A 20356-nucleotide genomic window follows, 5' to 3' on the forward strand; every position below is an offset into this window, starting at 1 on the left:
TGTGATCTATTCAAGAGATTTTCCTTTTCTTCCTTTGCTGTAGACTCTCAAAAGCCAGGAAAATCTACTTTAGGCAGTTGTCATTGGAACAACTGTCCACATTGGAAGATGTCCCCTCTTTTCCCATTCTAGTGACAATACAAATGCTTAGCTTTTTTCTTCAGTTTCAGATCCAAAGAGACACATCATCCCCAGCTGGTGCACAGACAGTAAAAAAAAAAAAAAAAAATTGACAAAGGTTCTACCTTCTTAACCCTTCAGTTACATTTTCTCTCGCTAATCTAGTCTTAAAAATGAAATCTTAAAGTGACTCTCAGCCCAAACCTCCTGTCCTCGGTTCCCCACCGGTGCTCTCCCCTTTTTCTCAGTGCACCACTTTCTATGGGTCACAGCATGGCTGGGCCCTGCCCCCCTGCTCCCTCCTCAAAGGATTTGATTAACAGATGCAGGGTTGCTGCCCTCAGGTACATCGTTGGATCAAGTAAGGACTTGGCTAAGTATTTAGGGAGGTGAGGGGGCAATGTAACCATTGGGACATTTTTTACCTAAATGCAGGGAAATCATTTTAACTAAGAATTGTCCTGCCTTTGGAACTATATTAATTGTAGTAAAAAAAATTTTATAAGCAAAGGTGACCTTTACATTTCCCTTTCCTGTTTACACACACATTCTGGACATAAAAACTAGACAGGGATATTTTTTCTTTATTTACAAATCAAAGTAACTTATCAAATATTGTTTAATACATTAGTGCAAAAATATGCACTATGATTTTGGCTGACCAAGAAAGCAGTTGATTTCTACAGTACTTTTTTCAAAGTGGAGTCTTTATTTATAACAGTTGCAAGTTTAATTCTGTTCTAAAAATGATATATAACAATATGGATATTATCAACCGCATACTGAGAACCACTGTCCTAAAGCAGCAATGTATATAATAAACACATACCACAGCTGATGTCACTGGCTAGAGGTTTGCATGACCTAAAATGGATCGGACATTGCTCATGTCCTTTTAGACAGCATCCCACTTTCTCAAGTATAAACTATGGAGTAGAACTAGGCCTAGCAACATACGTCAAAAAAACAAAATTGATTTAGTTTTTCCAATGAACAATTAATTCTAATAATGGCAATATTAATGTGTTTGGGTATACTGACATTTCACATTTTACTACTTTAGATTCACTGGCCTGCACCTAAAGAAAGAGTGGAATTTTGCAGACTTGCTGGAAAAGATTCAAATGTGAGTTTTCTTTATTTCTTTCATTCTCTATTTAACTGTAATATGTTCATTGGTGATGGGTAAATCTGTCCAGGATCATATTGGGAGGGGGGAGGAAGGTAGGGGAAGGAATAGAATCCCATTTTGAAATGTGAAAAACTCAAACTTACCAGTGAATCCCATTTAAGTCTATTGGGGCACTATCTTGATACTAAACTCAGGCCAATTTTAAAGCCAATAGGCCAACTACTATAAATACAAATTGGACATGGGGATAAAAAGCGATCATAGGATAAGGTCAATAAATATTTAAATACTAGAAATGTTATTTTAAGAGGAAGTAGTAATTTGTTTACCTGAATCTGCTGGATAGTGATACATGCAGGGGAGTATTACAAAAATATGTTCCTTTGACTAAGTGGATAGAGAGCCTTATTTAGGCAAGGTATATGAACTTTCAAGATATAGCCTTGGTTAACCAAAATTCATTAGGTCATAAAAACTGGTTTTGGCTAAGTAACTAAAAAGAACTAAGGTGCTGTGGAATTAAAGATGAATGGTAACAAATATTACTCCACATAGTCCCCACCTAAGTTTCTTGGGAATTTAATTTTTCCTTAGCAGGTGCTCAATACTTGGCTGTCTCTACAGCTGCAGACTTTTATGATCAAGCAGTGGTTGCTGAATATATTTATTATTATTAAGGTTTTAACAGTTTTTGAGTGCTATTTTATTCCAACATGTAGGAATATTCAAAAAGAGTGTCAAGAGTGCAATAATGATTTATGAAGTGCATTAGGTAGGAGCGGCGTATCAGAAATTAAATGAAATGACTATATATTTGCTGCACTGAATAGATCTATTAGTCTGGCTGTACTCTGCAGTACTTGTTATACAATATTAAAATGTGGCTCAAAAGCTCAAAAAAGTTGAATACTTTTTCTTTACCTAATAAAACACCTTTCTTTATTAGTTATTTATTACCCCATACCTAGTAGAATGTATCTAATCTCCTTAAAAATTTCACCTTGTAAATAATAGTATTCATTTAGCTATCACGGAGGTGTACCTTACTTATGATAAGGTTTCTTATGAAATTGGGTTTGGGAGGGAAAAATCAATATTGATAAAAGATATCACATTTTGTATTTTATCATGTATGTAATGTTATTTCAAAATAGTATTAGGCTAACAAATGCTATTGTTTAAACTGTATTCTTTTCATCAAGACTGGACCTCAGTACCTTTTGTGCTAGTCTGTACCTGTATATTTGGTATTTCATTTTGTTGCATATATAACATTGTATAACAGCAATGTATTTATACAATTATACTTAAATGTATGCATTGTCTTTTTTACTTTTATGTCAACATTTTATTGTTATTTTTAATTATTTAAACTGTAAAATAGTTTATATAAAGCAATGTGATCAGTGTAAATTGAAGTAATATTACATTGTACAGGGAAGACTGAATTTGTCTACTTTCTTGAAGAAATGTATAAATATATCATGCACATACAGTACATTTATAGTGTTTCTTTTTTTCATTTAAAAGGTAATATAAGGACAGATTATATAAACCATAACAGACTCAAGAAAAACGATTTTTATGGAATATTTATAAGGGAATGAAAGTGACAATCACCAAATATTCACATGTGGTTAATTGTTCTCTGTAATTTAAAACACATGTCCCAGGAAGATTCACTTGCATTAAAGTTATTTTAAAGACAAAATACTTTTTTTTTACCCTAATGCATTAAGGTTACAAAAACCTTCTATGGTCAGCTTACCCCCCCCCCCTCTTCCCCCCCTGCCAAAATACTTACCTGGGTCTTATCTCGATCCAGCCCTCTGCCTGAGAGCATCAGCACTGCTATCTCTCTCCTCACTGGACATGAAGGCTGCAGAGGGAGGTGTCTGCTTCTGCTGCAGTCAATCAAATCCTGTGAGACTGGAGCAGGGGTGGGGACAAAGGATACATGGGGAAGGAGCCGACACCATCCCCCTATAGCAAAGCCAGGAGTGTTGGCAGGGGATCCCAGAAAAGGAGGGTCGGGGCTGCTCTGTGCAAAACCATTGCGCCAAGCAGGAAAGTATGACATGTTTGTTATTAAAAAAATAACCTTTGGAATCACTTTAAATATGTTGTGAATATCTCACCCACTGCTTTATAAATATTCCCTTTTGCATGGTATTATTATATCTCACAAACTAAAACGAATATAATGTATTGCAATAATTGTGGAGATTATTTTACACCTCTCAATCATTTTGTAGCATCACAGAGGCATATGGAACAAGGGATGAACTTTCATACAAAAACAACACCGACAAAATGTATCCATCCTACTTGCATTCAGCAATTATCAGTTCATGTACAGTATATGTACAATAAACCCGTAAACTGACATAGAGCTAATGCCCCATAACTGTAACTACACCAGTTGGGGGAATTTTTTCATAATCATGGTATACTGGTTTGAATGATATCTCGATACCCCACAATAATAATACAGTAATACATTATAGTAAGGTTTTCATAATACTTAGGGGGATTGTTATTTTTGCTATAGTATATCTATGTTATAATATCTAGTAGAAAACATATTTTTATGTACCTGTGATGTATATACTACAGTGGATGTACATGTGATGTATATACTACAGTATATTACATATACCTATAACACATGAACTATATTTTAGGAGGAATGTGCAAATTTCATTAAAGTCCTTCATCACTACAACAAGACCCATTTATATACATGTGGAACTGGGGCCTTTCACCCTCTGTGTGGATATGTCGAACTTGGAAGTCAAAAAGAGGTATGTTATATAGATGTTAACTTGACATAACCTTTGAGATACATCATCTATCACCTTTTTTATGAAAGGTTGCAAAAATACATGTATTTCCAACGATCTGGCAGATGATGAATCACAAGTCAGGTAGTAAAGAAATTTGTTCACACCTTTCAGATGTGTAAATCGTACCCTGTTAGAAAAACTAATACTTCTATAAGAGTTCCAAAGAAGAAAAACTGTAAAAATAAAGAAGATTAATAAGGTGATGACATTTTTAAGCCGTGCTTTCACCTTTTTATTCACTTGGGTTCCCTTTCGGTTTCAAGATCTGCTTATGGAAAAATAGAATATTACTTCGATGGGGAATGGAAAACTAACCTTAGAATTCTCCCAGTGAAACCAAACAGTGAATCAAAAACATACAATGATTTCAGCTAAGTACTCATGAGTGTTCATGACAGGTGCTGACAGCAATAATTCTCCATGTTAACGAAAGACAAGGTACTCAGAAGCACCCTAGAAGAATAATTTAAGTACTATGCTGCTTTGAATCTGTGTTAGGCTTGCCATTATCTACTAAGACTCAGGTTAGCATTGCTCCTCATCATCAGGAGTACTCTGCCTGCCTCTACGCCCATGTACCAGCTCCCATAGAAGTGAACAGTCTTCTAGCCACAGACTTATAGGAAAGTGAGACAAGACTAAAAAGTGCTTCAAAGTAACTTTCCTTTGCCAGTTTTTCACAGTATGGGGTGAGTTTAATGCTTTAAAGGATGTGTAAACATAAACTTACCTTTGTTAGGGAGTCCAGATTTTCAGGCTTATTTATTAACTTGGTGTGAAGTACAGCTGTGTGTTGGAAGGAGTCAGACTTTAGATAGCTAAGAGCAGCCCTATGTGGCCTATTATAGGGATCCATTGGTTTTTAATGCAACTTCTATATGTCAAGGTCCAAAGGTTACCTCACAGTCTCAATCCAGCTTACCTGCAAACTAAACTTCTTATGAGCCTCTTTTCCCTACACAAGCTCTTCAGGGCCAGTTTTATCAGTAATACAAACAGACATGGCTTTTTTTTAAATACTTTACTGTGAACCTGAATTCTTAGCTTCAAAATGTGCCATAGAACCACAACAACAGCTTCTGGTTTGAATGAACAACAAACATTTTCTCCTTTCTTATCTTTTGTTTTGTTTTTAGTTACAAAGCTTAAGCCTGGTACGCACTATTAAATATTTTACGTTCAACCCATCTGGTTGGAGCTGCTATACTAACTATGCAAAGTTAACATAGCGATCTTCCCCGCTGTGCTATTGTGTTCTGACAGGGGGACCCCCCGGCCAGAACACTGCGATCAGTGCTCTCTGCCATTGCCTGAGAGCACTGATCGGGAGTCAGTCAGCTGCTGGTTTTCCAGCATGCACATCCGACAGAAGCTGGCTAAATGGGCAGCTTCTGTTGGACAATCAAAAAGGACAGATCCTGCACATGCTGATATGCAACAAGTACAAAGAGGAGTACTTCACCAGCCCATGGCGCTGTCCATGTGTTCACCTCCTTTGTTTGTATGTTTTTTTGGGTGAAATGTCCTGGTTGCTGCTGCTCCTCTCTCACTCCACTGGGGGGGGGCGGATCAAAACAATTCAAATCTGTAAAGAAAAGCGCACGCAACCTCGGGCAATAACGCTTTAATAAAGGACAATAACACAGTACATTGGAATTGCACTCACACTTTTCCTTTAAGACAATCGCTTTACAGCATTCCAACAGGAGCTACTCGCTCCTCCCGTCCCTCCAGATGGTGACTCTGCGGTCTCCTCATCCGCGGCTGCCACCGCTGTATCCCCGCTCTCCTTCACTTCCTGTGTTGCCTGGTCACCGGATGCCGGTTCTAGTGCGCCTGCACACTATACCAACGTGATCTACGGCGCCTCAGGAGAGCCTCAGCCAAAGCCGGAGCCACAAGTTGTACGGAGCTGCGAGGTGGGGGATTCAAGACACGGGTGCACTGCCTCTGCTGTTACTACGGACAACGCGTTTCGGAGGCTGAGCCTCCTTCCTCAGGTCCCCTGAGGAAGGAGGCTCAGCCTCCGAAACGCGTTGTCCGTAGTAACAGCAGAGGCAGTGCACCCGTGTCTTGAATCCCCCACCTCGCAGCTCCGTACAACTTGTGGCTCCGGCTTTGGCTGAGGCTCTCCTGAGGCGCCGTAGATCACGTTGGTATAGTGTGCAGGCGCACTAGAACCGGCATCCGGTGACCAGGCAACACAGGAAGTGAAGGAGAGCGGGGATACAGCGGTGGCAGCCGCGGATGAGGAGACCGCAGAGTCACCATCTGGAGGGACGGGAGGAGCGAGTAGCTCCTGTTGGAATGCTGTAAAGCGATTGTCTTAAAGGAAAAGTGTGAGTGCAATTCCAATGTACTGTGTTATTGTCCTTTATTAAAGCGTTATTGCCCGAGGTTGCGTGCGCTTTTCTTTACAGCTTCTGTTGGACATACTGACATAAACACAGGCCAAATGTTAGCTGTTTTTTTTTTTTTTACTCGGCAAATGTCTCCTGACATTCCGCCCGTGTGAACCCAGCTTTACCTAAATATTACTTTGTGTCATAGGACAGATGCTGTTTGTGGTGGAGCACTAGAAGGAGGCCCTTCAGTACTTCCCCAGGATCATCCACGCACCACACAGCATCCAATGGTATATATAAATATAGTTATTAGTCATTATAGTAGATTAAAAGCATAAATATTCTCAACAGGGAACTCTTATTCCTCCTGTATTAAATTGCATTGTAACTGTACAGTCTGCTCTCATATTGTAAAGTGCTGTGTGAACTGTTGGCACTATATAAATCCTGTATAAGAATATAAAAGAATTGTATTAACATATATTGTTTTACACCTTCCACTGACCTGCTATAGTATCATACGGAGTCATACTATTAGAATTATATATATATCAATGCCAAGTTATATACAGTATGTATATGTCAAAGTTGTTGGTACTGTCAGTCCATTGGGTTGAAAGTGGCTCAAAGCATTTTACAGGCAAAAGATTGCCTGCTTTTTCAGGAGAACATCGTACCAATGTATCTTTTTGCTTGCTATGTTGTTAAAGCAAATTATAGTTAGCTTATGTTGACATTTTATTTTTCTTGAGAATCATTCTAATACGATATAATACAAGTACTTTTCTTTCAGGAAATAGTATTCAAGCTTGATACACAAAACCTGGAGACAGGAAGATTGAAGTGCCCCTTTGATCCTCACCCGCCTTTTGCTTCCATAATGACAGGTAAGATACACGGAGGCCAGAAACCTTTAAACAGTTATTCTGTTCACAAACCTAAAGACAACAGTTTCATTCACATGTGTGCGTAGTTCTCAATAATAACTAGATAATGAATGTGCCTCTCATAGAAGGATTTGAAAGAGATGATGGATTGTATTGTCATGGGTAACATGTATTTTCCCAAAAAGCATAGTTCCAGCTTGTTTTACATAGCAGCATCTTGTTCCTGTGTAAACAACACACATATGTTGAATGTATGCATTATTTTCTTAATAATCAGTTATTAATTATGTTTTAAAAAGAAGAAATTTAGAATTTCAGGTTCAGTAAAAAGGCTGTGGGATTTCAGGTAACATATGTGCAGACTTAAAGTAACATTAAACCTTTTTTTTTTTTTTTTTTTTTTTTTTTAATAATCCTGCTATACTTGGTTTTGCACACAGCAGCCCAGATCCTACTCTTCTGGGGTCCCCCACTGGCACTGCAGGCTCCTCCTCTTTGGCAAGTTCCCCCCGATAAAGCGTCTCTCAAGCCACCTTGTCTGCATCCTTTGACGCAGACCACATGTCTCTGCCCTGCCCCCTCATCACATAATTTGATTGACAACAGTGGCTCCCACTGCTATCAATCTGCGCAGTGAGGAGGTAGACAGTGGTGAGTGCTACTGCTCTCGTGCACATCACTGGGTTGAGATTGGGATCAAGTAAGCATTATTGGGGGGGGGGGGGGTGGTCTGTGGGGATCCTGCAGCTCAGAACGTTTTTTACCTTAATGCATAGGATACATTAAGGTAGAAAACTTTTAGGCTTTAGAACCACATTAATCTGTTTTATAAAGTACCATATATACTAACTAATAGCAACCAGCAGGAGTTTCTATTATGCTTATAGTAAAACTGACCGCAAAACTTGTTTTTAGATTTGGATTGAATAGTAAGAAGTTTTAAGTTCTGTCTATTTTTTATTGCTGTCTTGTCCTTGTTAGAGAAATTCACTCTGATGAATAGAGTGATTTTTTTCAATGGAATACAGGTAAAATCTTTCAATGGGGACACTTTTTCGCATTACAAATGTCTAAGAGCTTAAAGTCCGTTTTTGGACCTATATCCTGTTAAAACAAAAAAAAAAACAGCCTTAATAAGACACCTATGGCAAAAAATGGCAGGTTGTATTCTCTTTTACCATATCCAAAATGTAAAAAAAAGTTTGCCTTTAGATATACATTAAATAGCATGTAGAGGCAGGGTTAGATATTACAGTATGTCAAGTCTTTATTACTGTCTGTGCCCCTGCTAAAGGATTCATCCCCTTTTTTGTCCAGGTAACCATTCTTTAGAGTTTTCACCAGAGCAAGAGGTGAGGGGAAATCATGCAATAGGGATAAATGTTCCAGTGACAACTGTCCAAGTTGGGAATTCTGTTCACTTTTATTAAATGTTCCCTCGTTTCCTCTTGTGCCTTCAGGAGAGGAAGCTAAAGTGATATTAAAGGTTCCTTCTTTTTTGCTAAAATGAAAAAAACAGGTTTATACTTACCTCTCCTCCTTAGACAAACACTGAGGCTTGGCCATGCCCCTGCTTCCTACTCACTGGATTTGATTGACAGCACCTGGGGTTTTCCTACCATGAGGCATGTTGCACTGGCTGCCTCATGTGGCACTCATGGAAAGGGCTGCACTGAGAGTGGGGTGTCCATATGAACAATCCAGTCTCAGGCATGTACAGTAGGGCTAGCATTACTGAGGGAGCTTAGGCAGACACTGAGGCCAAGAATAGGTTCTTCAGTGCAGACTCAATGTGTGTGTGTTTGTGTGTGTGTGTGGTGTGCCTCCACACACAAACACACATACACAGGGAGTAGTAGCATTGCTTGAGACCATTTGTTCATGACAGGGGCAGGTGAACAGAGGGGGAAGGGGGTATTGGGAGTGGCACAATTAGCTACAGTAGGCTTCTGTCTCCAGGATGATCTATCCAAAACTAAGAGGAAAAAAAATGACTATACACAATTACACACACATTAATAAGGCAAAACAAAATGTGTAATGTGAAATACCTATAGCTACTGAATAAGATCCTTTTTTACTGCAATAAACATAATTCTGTTATGGATCACCACACTTCTTATAGTTGTTGTCAATGTACGAGGGGCACAGGCCTCAACTGTGGTCTCTAACATCACGAAAGGGACACACATAATGTTGAGCATATGTAATGCTGGGGAGGACTGCCAATGACTGCAGGTATACTATGCAAAATGATGGTCAGAGACTGAGGACGGTGCAAGTTTGATTGTAGACTGGAGACATGCTGGAGAAGATAGAATGAGACGTGGACTTGTTACATTAAACTAGTAGAGATCACTGCAATTACCCTTTTACAAATCAAAGATCCCACTCTCAATACAGACTGCTGAAGTTTATGTATACATTTATCTTCTCAGAACTTGACTACTACAATGCTCTACTCACTGGTGTACCTAAATTCACTATTAATCTACTAAAATATGTACAAAATTCTGCAGCCAGAATCCTAACTAGGTCCTGGAGTCCTTGCACTGGCTATCCATCAGGTTTTGCATAGACTTTTAGATCATCCTGCTTACCTGTAAGGTTTTTCATGGCTTGGTACCCCATTATCTGTCTGAACTTTTATTAACTTCCCCCCTGTAACTTCCGCTCCAAAAATTCTGGTCTTCTGTGTGTGTCTCCTACTCACCTTAACACTATGGGAGACAGAGCCGTAAAAGACAGCATAAGATTATGTCAGACTCTACAGGCCAGAAAGGAGTACTAAAAAAATGATATAAAAATTAACATCATTTTTTTCACATGTATTAAAAAGTATAGATGCCAACATGCATCTTCTCATATTATGCACATATTCCCAAAACGTATGAATTGTGGTTATAGGGTAAGTACTATACAATTGGTTCCTCAGAGGCCAACGTGTTTCGCTATACTCTTTCTGCTTCCTCAGGGATCTTAAGACTAACCACATAGGTGCAGGCTACCCCCGTAAGGAGGGGGTGGGGACAACCATCATTATGAGAGCCCCCCTTTTTTGCCCCAACTCAGGGGATAAGCACACTTCGGAGGGAATTTTTTGCCCCTGCAGTGCCACTGAAATATAAATTACTTAATATCTAAAATTTCTGAATCTGAAAACGTGAAATGGGAGATGGGTCATCTCCCAGTGACTACACAAGATCTCTCCGGTCAGCCTCTCCCTGTACACCCCAGTGCCCTTCGGGGGTAGCCTTCATCTATGTGGTTAGACTTAATATAGTACTATTTTGGTTCCCCAAGCCCTGAGAAAGCAGAAAGGTTATAGCAAAATGCGTTGGCCTCTGAGGAACAAATTGTATAGTACTTACCCTATAACCACAATTCATACGTTTTGGGAATATGTGCAATTTATGAGAAGATGCATGTTGATTTCTGTACTTTATAATACATGTGAAATAAATTATGTTAATTTTTATATAATATTTTTAAGTACTCCTTTCTGGCCTGTATAGTCCGACATAGTCCGACATAATCTTATGCTGTATTTTGGGAAAAAAAATCTTATGCTGTGTTTTACTTACAAAATACAGATAATGGCCTGGTGACTGCCTCAGATCTTAAAGCAGAGTTCCACCCAAAAGTGGAACTTCCGCTTTAAATAGTCCTAACCCCCTGACATGCCACATTTGGCATGTCATTTTTGGGGGGGGGGGCGGGTACCTAGTTTTGACATGTACCCGCTCCCACTTCCGCTCGGAGCGCCGCAGCGCCCTGAGCGGAAGTTCTCCTCTCTCCCTCCCTCCCTGCAATCTTCAGGGACATGTCAGAAGATTGCCGGCCAATCACGACGCATAGCACAACTCGCGCATGCGCAGTGCGTACCCGGCTGTGACATCAGTGATGCCGGCGCCGCGGAGCAGAGAGGGAGAAGACGGCACATCGCTGGACCGTGGGACAGGTGAGTGTGCGGTTAGGCTGGAACTCCACTTTAAGATAAATGGGAGACAGAGCCTTCTCCTGCTATGCCCCAAAACTCTGGAAGTCACTTCCAAAAAACATCAGCGAATCATGTTCTCTAAACTCATTTAAATCAAATCTAAAAACTTTTATCTTTAGACAAGCTTTCATGTAATTGTCCCTTTTTGCTTTGTTTTTCCCTGTGTATTTCTTTGTGTTTTTATTTCTCTTGTCTTTATAAAGCACTTTGAGAAGATACATTCAAAGGCTCTATATAAAATAAATACACCTCTCCTATTTGATCTCATAGTTCTGCACTTTACTCTGGTAGCCTGCCATCTTCTGATAACATTTTGCTTATTCAGTGAACAAAACATCTACTAGAAAATTGAACTGTAGACTGAAGCATTGGCCTACAAAAGACACATACCCTAAGTCACACACAGAGACTGATGACTAGAAATGTTTATGACAGTACATCATGGCATCTTTCTCTGCTATTATGGTACATTTCAGCTAAAATAAGCCAATGGATAGGCAGTGTAGTGACTGAGCAGCAAAGTGGAACTGGTTGCATGTATGAAAGAGAGAGAAACCAGCAGAGTGGAAAAAAGGCAGTCACAAAGATGACAAGATATGCTGAGAGAGGCAGTGACAGCTCAGAGTGGATGTGAAAAGTTTGTCCTTGTAGGTGAATGTCACTGTTGGTTAAGATGAGTGACTTGTGTTGTCTAGGAGTGACTTATACAGACACATTTTACTGTAAGGGAGACCGATCTTCTGTTTACTTTAAAGCAGTCTGAAAAGACAAAAAATGACAGTTAAAGGACCACTATTAAAAAAAAATATTGTAATATAGTTAAGACACACAATTTTAGCATGTGGTGTACAGATTCACTTTTTTACTTTGCATGTCTTTACTTTTTATATCTCCCAGCATTCACATGCTGGCCAAGCTGTCCAGCAAAAGTGACAGTGATGGGGGTGAGACAAACCATAACAGGGGGACTTACAACAGTCATTTTTACATATGGTTTAAATCTTCTTCTTATAAAACACTGTTGCTAAATTGCTCAAGCACTTCTGGCAATGTTATAGTTTGTCCCAACTTGTACACAAAAGCATTGTAGAAAAAGTGTTAACATCCTTTGATCCAGTATGTACTCTGCAAGGTTTTCACTGGAGTTCCAGACCAACATCAGCGCCCAGCTAAAGTAGTTTACAACTCAACTGGCAGCAGTATTACACATCTCATCCTTTTTCTGTACTGTCCTCATACTAACCACAACGCAATTAGCAAGTACTTGCTTCAGAGCCTTCTGTACATGTGTAGGGAGGCCTCATACTCATAGAAGGGGAGTTACTTTCTGCAACTATAGTAACAATAAGACAAACCATCAAACACCTCTAAATTACAAGTACTACGGTCAAGATTGCAGCTCAGCTGAAAACACTCATCACATTATTAATGATATTGAAATTAGTATTAGAAGATAAGTAGCAATGCATGTCCTTAGTATCAGATTTCCAATTTTTCATAACCTTCAATAAGTTATAGCACGTTCTTAAAGCTTTCATTTAAAATATGAAATAAAAGAGGAAAAATTTTTCATCTTCTCCTGCCAAGTAAAGTAGACTGAGAAGCCAAGAATATAAAAATCTGGTTAGTAGGGAATGGTCTCCAAGTTTTCAGTATGGAAGTTTTCAATACAGTGAATATCTCATGTTATGGTCAGCTTTTCAATTGATTTACAGTATTGATCACTGCTTGCTTCAAAAACTCTATGGATAATTGTGGGTTCTATCAACAATCCAAATATAAACATGGGATTTTTGGATGTTTTTCAGAACAATTATTTTAATAGAATTTAATTTGCTATATATTTAGTCTTTTTATACTTTTTATTGTGTTTGTTCTGTAGTTCTGCTGAATCTAATTTGGTACGTAACTAAAAGTCTTAAATGTCATCTCCACCAAAATGTATATTTCATTTTTGTGTGTTTGCTGAGCATTGTTTCCTGTACAAGGTTTTTGCATTTCTTCAGCATACCATTGCACAAAACTACAGGGAGAATTCCTAGTTTTACTCAAAAGCCATTTCTAAGTACTTTTCTTACTTCATGGATTATCCACAATGTACGATAATTAAAGAATAAGGGATTCCAGGTACTAGTCATTTTGGAATTTTAGCTATTGTTTGAATGTCCTACAGCCACAAGGTCTGAAGGTTTGACAAATGTCTGTGTTTTATATAGACATGGCATTTAGAGATAGTTTTAGAATGCTTCTGTGCATTGGATAGTTCATATACTTTAATGATCCCCATTGTAAATTTACTACCACATACATCAAAAACTAGAGATAAATAATTTGAATGAATTGTGTAGTGTTGTATTGATTTAAGACTATCTAATTTGTTCCCCTGTTGAACATTATAATCTAACAAGAATTAGCAATGTTAATGTGACCCTATCCACTTGGGTTATATTTGTCCAGGTGTAACTCATGTACCGGCTTGTTTTTATATTCTGTTAATTAACTGAGTCTGGGATTATTCAGTAAGCTTAACTCTAGAGCAAATGGCATTGGTGTGGATGACATCACTACTATTTAAACAGCAGCTTTGCAGGTGTTTAAAAATAAATAGGCAGATGATCTGCAGTTACACTTTAAAAAAAAAGTTTAATCAGGTGTCTGTTTAGTTCAGTTTTCAGTAAAATGCAGTTTTGCAATCCCACCTTTTAAACGATCACTATAGGGTTGAGGTCAAGTTGAAGTTTTTTGAATGGCTGATATTGGTTGCCGATGCTGTTTATTTTTTTTTCTGTTTTTACATTTCAGTATGAAGTGGATTGTTAACACATTGATCATTGATGTGGGGGAATATCTGCTGAAAGCAAAAGGCTTGGCTGGTTTTTAAAAACTGTTTTCTCCTAGATAGTATTGCTGTACAATGGAACTTAAATCTGAATTTAGGCCAATAAAAGTTGATTTAAATATATTCTTCAATAGATGAACAGGAAATAAGTTCACTTTGTGCGCACCATTCCTTTGCCAACTCAGATATTATCTGCTAAAAGTAATGCTAACATCACTACTGTACTGCGCATAACCTGTACAGAGATAAGAGCTATGGGTGGGGCCCATTTGGTTCAAATCCGCCTGTCCATTTTTTTTGGCGGATCTGAACTGATGCCCCATGCATCTCTATGGGGCATCGGATGTCAGCGGAGACATGTCTGCTGACATCCGATCCGTCAAATCTGGACAGATGGAAACCCTATTTTTCGTCCTTCCAGCGGATCAGATGGGATTGGATGAGAACGGACAGACGGTCCGTTCCCATCCGATTCCCCCCATAGAGAACAGCGGGACCTGACAGCTGTGTCCTTGCACACAGCGCGGAGACACAGCTGCCATCCACCTGCTCAGCGGGGGATCGGCAGATCGATCCCCCGCTTAGATAAACAGAGTCCGCCGTCGGACCGGAATGTGTGAAAGGGGCCTTAGACTGTCTGCTGAAAATAACAAGAGGGCGTATACATGACCGCGGTCACAAGAAATGAAGAGCAGTGACCAGTCTTTAATGCAGGAAACTCCTGCACAAAAGCAACATACTGTAGAAGAGTTATGTTATTTTACAGATATGCACAGATATGGAAGAAATACACAAATTACACTAAAGGGTGCATTTACTAAAGGCAAATAGACTGTGCACTTTGCCAGTGCGTGTGCACTAATTTTCCTCAGAGCTTAGTTAATGTAGTAAAGCCTTATTTTATAAAGAATACCCAATAATGTGCAAAAGACAATAAAAAAACAGCATTTTTGTTTGCACATGGTTGGATGATAGTAATCGGCAGACCATTACCACCTTTACTAAGCTATGGGAAAAATGAATGCAACTACACTTGCAAAGTTCAGAGTCTATTTGCTTTTAGTAAATCCACCTGTAAGATTCAAGTAAGAATATCCATGACTCTTTTTCTCAACATTTGTTTAGTCAGGATTTCAGCTTTAATGAGAAACGCTGTGGTGTTGTTAGACTGAGCCTGCTGTTATTTCTCCATAAAACCATAATAAAAACTACAAAAAAAAAAATCATTCTAAGTGCAGGAAATAGTATGAAGCTGTAGGACATAGTTTATCAGCAAAAGAAAAAAACATTTTTTTTATGATGTGAAGCAGCATTTACCACAAATATCTTTCACAGCCGTGCCTTGCCCCAAAAGATTTCCTTACCTTGTTAATGCAGGTGCAGGGCAAATTTGAGCAGCAGCCATTGTTCCCAGAACTATGCACACAGATTCCTAAAACATCCATGCCCCAAAATGAACTTGTGAACATTATATTTTTCAAGTCAAAGAATGGATGACTGCACAACCAAGCATTTTTAACTGCTTTATTGTATTATAATGGGGGTACAAAAAAAACGGAAACCGATTGCTAATGCCTTTTTACACTAAATGTTATTCATAGTATGGTTTGTGATTTGTGAACATAATGAATACACTCATCTGAAATTTGCCATTGATGATGATTACAACTGACATAATTATTTTATGTACTCATACATATGGGATTTGGATATCTTTTATGCCTATTGATTAAAAATAAACTTATAATAAGGAAAAAACATTTAAAGACTAAGACTGTTTAGCAGGCACCATAGTATGTTTGTGCTGCCCTAATCTTGTTTCCAGATGCCCCAATCTGTTGATGTTTGTAGTTAATTTTTGCATAGGACTTGAAATCCCCTAAATTAAGAGTGCTCAGCCCTGGTTACTGGCCATTCCAATGCCCAAAGTTAAACTATGGGAAACAGGGGGCTTGTATTTGATTGCCCCAAACTTGGAAGTATTGTTTTTTTTTTTAATGATCCAGCAGTGGTCCAAAGAGGCAGGGGGGATGCAATTTAGGTATCTTAGGGTGCATTCCATTTAAGCCTACTCTAAACATTTCATTTTTTTTTTCATTAATGCAGGTTTAAGACTAACCTATATATATTACTGGAATGAAAATGCATTCACGTTACAGCTGTTCTAGATTTACTGTAGCTGATTTATTGTGAGGATCCATATCACAAACACTACATGAAATAGCATTTTTTTCTTAATGCAAAATACCTGGCAGAGGTGATATTTTAGTGTGCTGTTTATTCCTAGTTGCCAGACAGCAGACCTGTGTGGTCTAACATCTGGCGACATTCAGTATCTGTCTGACCTCCACATCCAGCTTATGCTCAAAGCCTCTTTTGTCACTGGAGTTTGTGTGCTTCTGTTTTCTTGCCTTTCACTAATCAGCATCTAGGTTTTTAAAAAATATACAACAATTAGATTAAAGCTAAACATAAAGACGTTTTTGATTATAGGAAGGACCATCAGTGTTTAATTGCATGCCAGACTGACCATTTTCAATCTGTGTATGAGTATTTTGTAAGACAAATTTGAGGCTTGACCTTAGTTATATTATTCTTCTTCTGATTTGTCCAATGTTTTACACATTTTATTTATAATGCAATCCAGAATTTAAATAGCTTTAACTGCATTATAAAGTAATCTTTGTAGACATTACTAACTGAAATATACAGTGTTTTGCTAGTGGTGATAAGCATGGTATGTTACTTGTGACTACATTCCAACTATTTTAAAATTATGTTGTATATTCTTAAAACTAGGCCAGTCTCTAGTTTAGTTAATGTTATATTCACAATTTTGGGTTGTAGATTTTGGGTTTAGGTATTATCAAAAGCATACTGCGTACTAAAAAAACAACTCAAATGAACACAATGCAGAAAGACAATAGCCTATGGTCCTATCTGCTTGCATTTTTACAATATATATTGCTGATACAAGCATATATCTGAACTTGTGTGTGTAACCAGATGGCAAACCTGGTGACTCTCTCTTACTGGTCCTGGTAGGTCTCCAGTTTGCCTCTCTTTTCCCCAGTTCCTAATTGTTTTTTTCCCTGTCTCACATAGAAACAGGTATGTAATACAACAAAATACTAAGAGAAAGATGGGGCTTTGTATGGGCAATTGGAAAGAGGATGATCACAAATATCACACCATATAATTAATTAAAATTGTTCTCTTTATTAAACAGACATATATACATATATAAAAAATAGAAAAAACAAAATATACTATAACTACAAAGAAAGACTGGATAAAAGAAAAACGCATATGTAGAAATATATTCCCATGGGGAATGCTGATACAGTGTATCTCATTAGATGTTACGGTCTCTAGATAGCACGGTCTAGGGTCCCCAGTAAGCCGACGCATTTCGCAACAGAGCTTCCTCAGGGCCAGAGAGACCAAGGCAGACCGATATTTCCAAAAGGGGCGATAGAGACCTTGGCAGACACATGCGTTGAGGGGCAGATCAGTTCAGGCAGATATATGCAAGAGGTTATATGCAATAGAATAACTGCAAATATGTAGATTTTGGGGAAGAATTCACAGTCAGTATCCTCTCAAAATTATCACAGGAACCCCAAGATTACAGGCACCAGATAAGTTCCTCGTCTAATATTACATCAACGTAAATGGGGTCTCTGTTAGAACCACTGTATACATGAGGCAGATGCTTCACAGAGTACACTTTATATATCCATATGTATTGGCCATATCATAGACCTTGCCATCAAAGTGAGGGACTCCTTACATCCATCTTTGTCACAGAGATCTGCCTGTTTGGTAGGTTTGTAATACATTTCTAAGACACTCAGTTTAGAAGGCAGCTCAGTGCGCTGTACTAGGATCCTAATAAAGAGGTTCTTGTTTGGTGCCAGATCTTGCTAAAGATCTTGGGCCCTTTTTCTAGTTTTCAGTCTTTACTAATCTACTTTGCTCCAAGTGATGACTTTCCTGTATCCAGTATCTTCATTTGCACCCATTGGGTTTCATTTACTAAAGGCAAATAGGCTGTTCACTTTACAAGGGAAGTTGCACTTTGCAAATAATGTTATGAAGTTTCATCTAGCAAAGAATACCCAATTATGTTTAAGAAAAATAAAGAAAAACACATTTGTGCTTGAAAATTATCAAATGATGGAAGCCGTCAGAGAATCATCTCATTCACAAAGTTCTGGGGCATATTCCCTTGCACGGTGCATTTTCACTTGCAAAGTAAACAGTGAAGGGAAAACTGCTAAATAATGTAGGTTAATAAGCTAAATCTATTCAGCTGCATTTCAAGAAACAAGATTTTTGCTACTATATGATTTTTTTTTTTTTTAAGTGGACACAGCTTCACTTTATTCACTAATCTCAGTGAACATTAATTTTGTAAAGTGAGCAATCACTTTGCTAAATAAACAATCTCTATTTCTTTAGTAAGTAAACCACACATCTACACATGTAGACCAAGCCTGCTGAGAGGTTGAGCCTTGGTGGCATATCCTTTAACAGATGTGGGCATCCATGGGCCTAGCCAAATCTGACCACTCTGGTTATTTTACACCAATTTCAAACTACAAAAATGTATGGGGTATAGTATCTATCATCACATGAGTACTCTATTCTTCCTAGCTATTCAGTATTGGGGTGGATTTCAGCTTTTAAAGCTGAATAACAGACACAGCCAGTATCGTTGGATTAGATCTAAAGCTACCTATTCTTCTTGATAATCTGAGTGTGTCTTGATGTTCTCCTGTCAATAAGATACAGAACAAGTCCTCTTCAGATGTCAGAGATATTTCATAAATGTAAAAGAGGACAGTTTCTAGTGGAAAGTGTAAAAAGAACACAGGACTCTTGAAAGTCCTGCAAACTTTAGGCTTTTAAACAGATACCAAAGATTTAGAAGCAAGGGTACAAACTGTGTATAAACAAGTTCACAAACATTGTTTTATGCATGGCTGTGATCGATGGCTTTTCAGCTGCTGACCACAATGATTCATGAATCAGCAGAATCTGCTAACGGTTCACATTCGTTGAAGCGACCGCAAACATATAGCCTAGGAGAATTCAGCTACTGTAAGGTTTACTGAGCTGGCTAGCTGGAAGCAATCTGCTCTACCTTAACCATTACATCTACAGCAGTAAAAGGATTAAAGGACAACTTCACCAAAGTGTTGTGTTTTTCAGAATAATTAATATATCAATAAACACATGAATGATGAGCTAATTGGGCTTTTCTACATGATAAGCTTGTCATTTGATCATGTTTATTTACAATGTGCCAATTGGCTGAAGTGTTTATTTGTTTGAGGAAATCCAAGTTTTGGGAAACTCCAGTTTTTGCAGGAAGAAAAAAATTCCCTCCAATTCAGCTTTTTTGATGGTATATTTCACAGACCAAATAGAAGCAAATAAGAGAATGTCATTGTTAGTATTTGCATCCACCTAACTAATGATCTACAATAAATTACAAATCGGAGCTAGCAGAGGTGTGTCCTTTTATAGATTAAAAAAAAAAACTATTATTTTATTGTTATCTTTAAGAAACACAGGCTTGAACAAATATATGAGCTTGTAACACAAACATGTTGCAAGAACAGAAAATGCGTTATCACTAAGTGTAATATTTCACCTAAAATGTGTGAAATACAAAACCAATATGTTATGCTATATGTAGATTTGACTAAGTGAAGAGATGAAAGAGGCTGCAGACATTGCTGTCTGCACTAGGATCTGCCCCGAACACATATGTATCATTGTGTCACAGCAAACCTCTGAACATTCTTTTTTCAACAAAGGCTTGTCAGTGACTGAACTGTGCCTATAAGGATTAAAACAAACACTATCAATTATTCATTGTGACATTCACTCTTCATATTTTGTCAATTGATACTTTAAAACCCCGGTAAGTTGTCTAAAATGATGAGACTAAATAATAACTAGGGGGAAGAGTTTTCATAGGGCGGAAATGTATGTTTGCCTGCAGCATTAACAGTTTTCCAGACAAAGGCAATTTGTTTTACTTGACAGCATAATTGACCAGAAATATTTAGTTATAAGTATCCGTACAGGTAAAAGCAATTTGACTATAGTATATTAGTAGGATTTAGTAAAATACACAATAAATATTAAAAGTCTTATACATTCATAAACCATA

The 20356-nt window shown here is 38.0% G+C and overlaps 1 protein-coding gene across 1 annotated transcript in view; it reads left to right on the forward strand.

Moving 5' to 3' along the window:
* SEMA3D (semaphorin 3D) overlaps window positions 1-20356 on the forward strand; it is a 274174-nt gene that overhangs the window by 144168 nt on the left and 109650 nt on the right. Inside the window, exons 4-6 of the mRNA XM_082254711.1 lie at window positions 1184-1246; window positions 3937-4056; window positions 7237-7330. Coding sequence (XP_082110837.1) covers window positions 1184-1246; window positions 3937-4056; window positions 7237-7330 — 277 coding nt within the window. The remainder of the gene's footprint in view (window positions 1-1183; window positions 1247-3936; window positions 4057-7236; window positions 7331-20356) is intronic.

The sequence above is a fragment of the Pelophylax lessonae genome, assembly GCF_965119305.1.
Source record: "Pelophylax lessonae genome assembly, chromosome: 4".
NCBI lineage: Eukaryota > Metazoa > Chordata > Amphibia > Anura > Ranidae > Pelophylax > Pelophylax lessonae.